Below are 5,085 nucleotides of genomic sequence, written 5' to 3' on the forward strand. Positions count from 1 at the left end.
AATAATCAGCCTGTAAAAAAACAACAATAACGCGTTATAAATATTCAAAAGTTAAATTCAAAGGTGCGTTTCATTTGCTGCGCGTCGTCAAGCCAGAAGTTCGTTATGTGATTTGATTATTAATTGACAATTTCTAAAAATATTCATGATGTTACAGTTTCGTTTATGTACAAATATCGTTGCGAGAAATACAGGAAGCGACAGAGCGGACGGGAGAGACGTCAGTATACTGAGCGAGTAATCTTATTGTCTCAAAGATGAACTAAGAGGTTATATTCAAATAGTGTAAACAGACTTAAAGAACTCCTGGCTTTTTTTATTTATTTTATTTTATTGATAATGTGAATGTGGTAAACGTGAAAGTTTCATCCACTCAGTTGTGTTTTATTAAATTTATACAGTAAATTGTTGGGTTAGGATCTACCCCCCTCCTCGCTTTTCATTGAATTTGAATTTGAATTTGAATTTGCTGCCACCCCACACCTAACATAATAGTCCAGTGTAGAGGATTCAGGCCGGTGCCATGTCACCTCTGCTCACTCCATTGAGACACGCTGCAGGAGCGTTAAAGTGAAGTCAGTGTAACCGGATGATTGGAGTTAATTGGGCAGGCAGGTGTGTGTAACCGGTTCATTAATAAGTGTTTATAATTACACAAAATTGTCCGTGTGTCATGTTTCTATTATACCTGGTGTGTCATATGCGTGCAGACTTCAGGTCCTCCAGCTACTTCTTCTATGGTTTTATTTCTTCTTCGTGTGTCTGTGCGTCTGTTATAAATACTGAGTTCTCCCGCTGCCTCTTCCCTTTTCGTATGTGATCGCGGAAGAGGTCAGTCATCCCTAATAACTCGTATGTGTGAAGTAAGTGTGGGGAGATGCTAACTGTTGCATGTCTTCTCCCCCTTTAGTTTGGGCCGGATCGTATGCTAGCGACGCATATTGATGTTTTATTTTATATGTCAACCAGATTAAACGGAGAGTCCCTCCAAAAGTTCCCGCTGTATCCCGTGGCTCCTTCCTGCATCACACGCTGCACGAAATTACACAACGCAGAAGTCCACCGGTCACATGTGGGAGGGAGCACCTGTGGCCCATTTACCACTGATTGGGGGGGGGGGGGGGGGGGGCGTATATAGGTGCTTCCCCTCCCTCGTTCCAGCGTCCTCATTTGTGTTTTCCCCGTCTCGAAAGCAGGTTGGTCGTAGACCGTCACTGCTTGTCTCTCCTTTTCATTTGTTAGCGTGTCTCTCCTTTTCTTTTTGTTTGTAGAGCGTTTTTTAAGGAGGTTTTTAGAGTGTAAATAAATGTTTTGAATTACTAATGCCTTGCGGGTCTTCAGTGTGAGCGGGCCTGTGCGTAAGTGCCGTCGGGAAACCCGCTAGAACGAGCTGGGCACCAAAAGGAAAAAAATAGATCTTTAGGTTGCAAGTCCTAAAGTGGCGTTGTTGGCAAGCCATCGTCTGGCCCAGGGGTGGGCAAACTTTTTGACTCGCGGGCCACAATAGGTTCTAAAAATTTGACAGAGGGGCCGGACCAAGAACAGATGGATGGACTATTTGTGTGAACTAATATAAATGACACATGAAAGCTATCGCATTAAAGAATTTGGCCTTTTACAGGCAGCATTACAGGGAAAAGGTCAAATGAATGAGGTTTAATTATAATACAATTTTATTTAATGATATAATTTGGATAAGTTTGGCGGGCCGCATTAAAAAGACCAACGGGCCGCATATGGCCCCCGGGCCTGGGTTTGCCCATGTCTGGTCTAGCCCCATATGCCCAACGCTACATCAGTGATAGCGTTCATTTATGGGCCATCAATAGCCTTTCTAGCTTTTATCTGACAGATGGTTGATAATAAAAACCACGTTGTCTCCCTCCTGATACACTTTAATGGCTTTTTCTGGTTAGTTATGGAAGCAATTAATTTCGTGGACTGGATTGAGTTTGCAGAAATTCATCAAACTTGTCTTGGTGTCCACTTCTAAAAGGCTCACAAGGATCAATTTGCCGCTGTCTGGCTTAACTCTCCATCAAAATGCACACCAAGTTCCCGATATAAGAAGTCTCTCCTTTCCATGCATGACCTTGACCGGTGCGTTTGGAGACCCGCAGGCAGTAAACTGTCGATAAGGGCCATTATGTTCATTCATTTGCTTTCTCCAGAGCTATTAATAGTCTGATCAGCTACAAAACAACAAGCATGCAATGAGGAAAATTAACGCATGAATGACACCAAACCAGGGAATCTACTGACTTTTCTGTCACCACCTTGCCTTTGTTATGCAAGCAGCGTTGTGCCTTGCATTGTGCATTGTGTCCTACTTTTTGTCTTGACTTGAACCGGTGACCGGTAATGTTCAATAATCCAACGCATTATAATAAAATTAGAAATTAATTTATAAATAGCCTAATAGTATTGTGTTTTGGAACCTGTGGAAAAACTACTTCCAGTAGCACTGCTAATTTTAAATCCATTTTAACTGTGATAGCCGTTGAAGCCAGATCATGTGATCAAGTTCTGGATACTCTACAACAAAATACCTACTTATTGGTGTATATGTGTTTGTTATAGATGTCACTGCCTGGTTTATCTCTAGAGGCAGAATAACTATATCTATGGGGATGTGGGAAAATAACGTACAGGACTCCAGGATCCACAATGTGAGTCTAGACTGCAGTCTACTCTAGACTGTGGTTAGGTTTAGACCGACTGTTGAGTTCCCTTGAGTTACCCTTAATTGTGTAGCTGTTTTTATTTAAGCAAATAATGAAACATGTGTGTCGTCAGTTGCCTAATTTCCCACTGAGTTGTGTCCTGTCTCACTGCAGGGTTGTGAGGATGAGAAAAGTCTGCACGACAAGGTTATTGCTGGCAACGACTCTTGTTCTCTTTGCCCTCCATCTCTGCAAAGATTTTATCGACCTCAAAGTCATCCGACCTCAAGTGTATAAAAAAGTGGAGGAAGGTCAAATCAGACTGCCCTCCACAAATAACTCTGATGTTTTCCTTTGGCCAACGTGTCAAATAAATGCATTGGCTTCCAATGTGACTGGCTTCCAAGATCTTCCTAATAACATCAAGGATTTCCTCTACCATCGTCACTGTCGCCACTTCCCCATGCTGCTGGACCTTCCGGGCAAATGCGGAGGACCTGATAAATCAGCAGAGGTCTTCCTTCTGTTGGTGATTAAAAGCTCTCCTCTGAACTACGACCGCAGAGAGGTGCTGCGCAAAACCTGGGCTAAAGAGCGGTCATACAACGGCGTGTGGATTCGAAGGCTCTTCATATCTGGAACGTCAGATTCAGGTTTTGAGAAAAGGAGACTGAACGAACTCCTGGAGCTGGAGCATCGCCAGTACGGCGACGTCCTCCAGTGGGACTTCATGGACACGTTCTACAACCTCACCTTGAAGCAGATCCTCTTTCTGGAATGGATGGAAAGAAGCTGCCCAAACGTCCGCTTCCTGCTGAATGGTGACGACGACGTCTTCGCCAACCCAGACAACATGGTGGAGTTTCTCCAAAGCCTTAAGAATAATGATGGAAGCAAGCACCTCTTTACTGGCCATCTCATCCAGAATGTGGGGCCCATTAGAGAATCTTACAGCAAGTATTATATCCCAGTTCAGGTGCAGGAATCAGAGGCATACCCCCCCTACTGCGGGGGTGGGGGTTTCCTCTTGTCTGGCTACACAGCTTCAGTTATATATAAAATGTCAAAGTCTGTGGAAATTCTTCCCATTGATGATGTTTACATGGGGATGTGTCTGGCCAAAGCGGGACTCGGCCCAACATCCCATATGGGTGTTATGACAGCAGGACTTCGCGTTCCCCCCGGCACACTGGATCAATACGATCCTTGCTTTTTCAGAGACGTTTTATTGGTGCACAGGTTTCTTTCTGCTCGCTTGTTCCATATGTGGCACCGAATCAATGATCCTGATCTCAAGTGTTCTTAAAAAATAAGGTTTCAGCAGCGACAAGCTTCATGATTCTTTTCTTCCGACCCTCAGATTGTGGAAGGAGGTAAAAACTTTTTTCATTCTGCCGTAAGAAGGTCTGGACTGTTGCTGGTAAATTCATGCGTGTGCAGAAATATGAATGGGAGATGGTGATGATAATCAACGGTGTTGCATCCAAAATAACTGATGATTACTTTTCTTTCTTACTATATGTCTAATAAAAATGAATTTTTTTTACACCCTTATAATGTTTTGTCAACAAATATTCATATGCATAATATTTTCAATACATTTAATAATAAAACCAGACAACACTTTCTTTCGTGGATGGGTGCAATGCAAAATGCAAAATCTTTTATGAAACTGTTTTCATGAAACAGCACTTTGAGCGTGATGCCATTCATTGCGATAATTCCTCAGGGTTTCTACAACCGTAAAAATGTGATGCTACGAAATGATCTTAAGTTAATATATGTATCGTTTAAAGTTGTTTTTTTAATGTATTTTATATTTGTCTTTGAACAGTGGGCTTGTAAATATATATATATATTACAGTGGACTTAATTCAATATTATTTACAAAGGGTCTTGTCTAAAAATGAAGAGATGTGATTTCTGTACGCTTTCAAGTCTTTGTAAGTTAATAAAAGTTGATTGCTACGTATATATCTATAAATATTTTCACGGTGTTAAGAATTTGTTCATCATTTTGTTATTTTATATAGAGCTGTGTAATTAAATCGTTTCCTGTGTACTGACCATGTTTCTCATATAAATAGAAATCCTAAATAGCAATAGAAATATAATGGAGATGAACTTTTGGGCAGTTAGCACTGACAGCATCTCAGTCAGTAAGAAAGTTCTGGGTTCGAATCCAGACCCGCACAACTGGATCTGAGTTCAGTCGCCATGTGAAAAGGACGAGCTCCCCCTTGTGTTCAAAGCACGTTACTGCAACATACTACAGTAAACACGCTTTGAACTTACAAACAGAAAGGAACATTTCAGACAAGAAAATAACTCAAAGAGCGCAGTCCTCCGCTAAGAAGCTCATTCCCCTCCTAATCGGATTTACACCAATCCACATGGTAATCCGGTTCATCATCAAAAGGTT

The 5,085-nt window shown here is 41.8% G+C and overlaps 1 protein-coding gene across 1 annotated transcript; it reads left to right on the top strand.

The window, feature by feature from the left end:
* The first annotated feature begins 2,847 nt into the window (after positions 1-2,847).
* On the top strand, positions 2,848-4,629 carry LOC137899458 (N-acetyllactosaminide beta-1,3-N-acetylglucosaminyltransferase 3-like). The gene has a single exon (XM_068743495.1). The coding sequence runs from the start codon at positions 2,848-2,850 to the stop codon at positions 3,967-3,969; it is 1,122 nt and encodes a 373-aa protein (XP_068599596.1). The 3' UTR covers positions 3,970-4,629.
* The last annotated feature ends 456 nt before the right edge of the window (positions 4,630-5,085 follow it).

This window comes from Brachionichthys hirsutus, chromosome 9 (assembly GCF_040956055.1).
Source record: "Brachionichthys hirsutus isolate HB-005 chromosome 9, CSIRO-AGI_Bhir_v1, whole genome shotgun sequence".
Taxonomy (NCBI): Eukaryota; Metazoa; Chordata; class Actinopteri; order Lophiiformes; family Brachionichthyidae; genus Brachionichthys; species Brachionichthys hirsutus.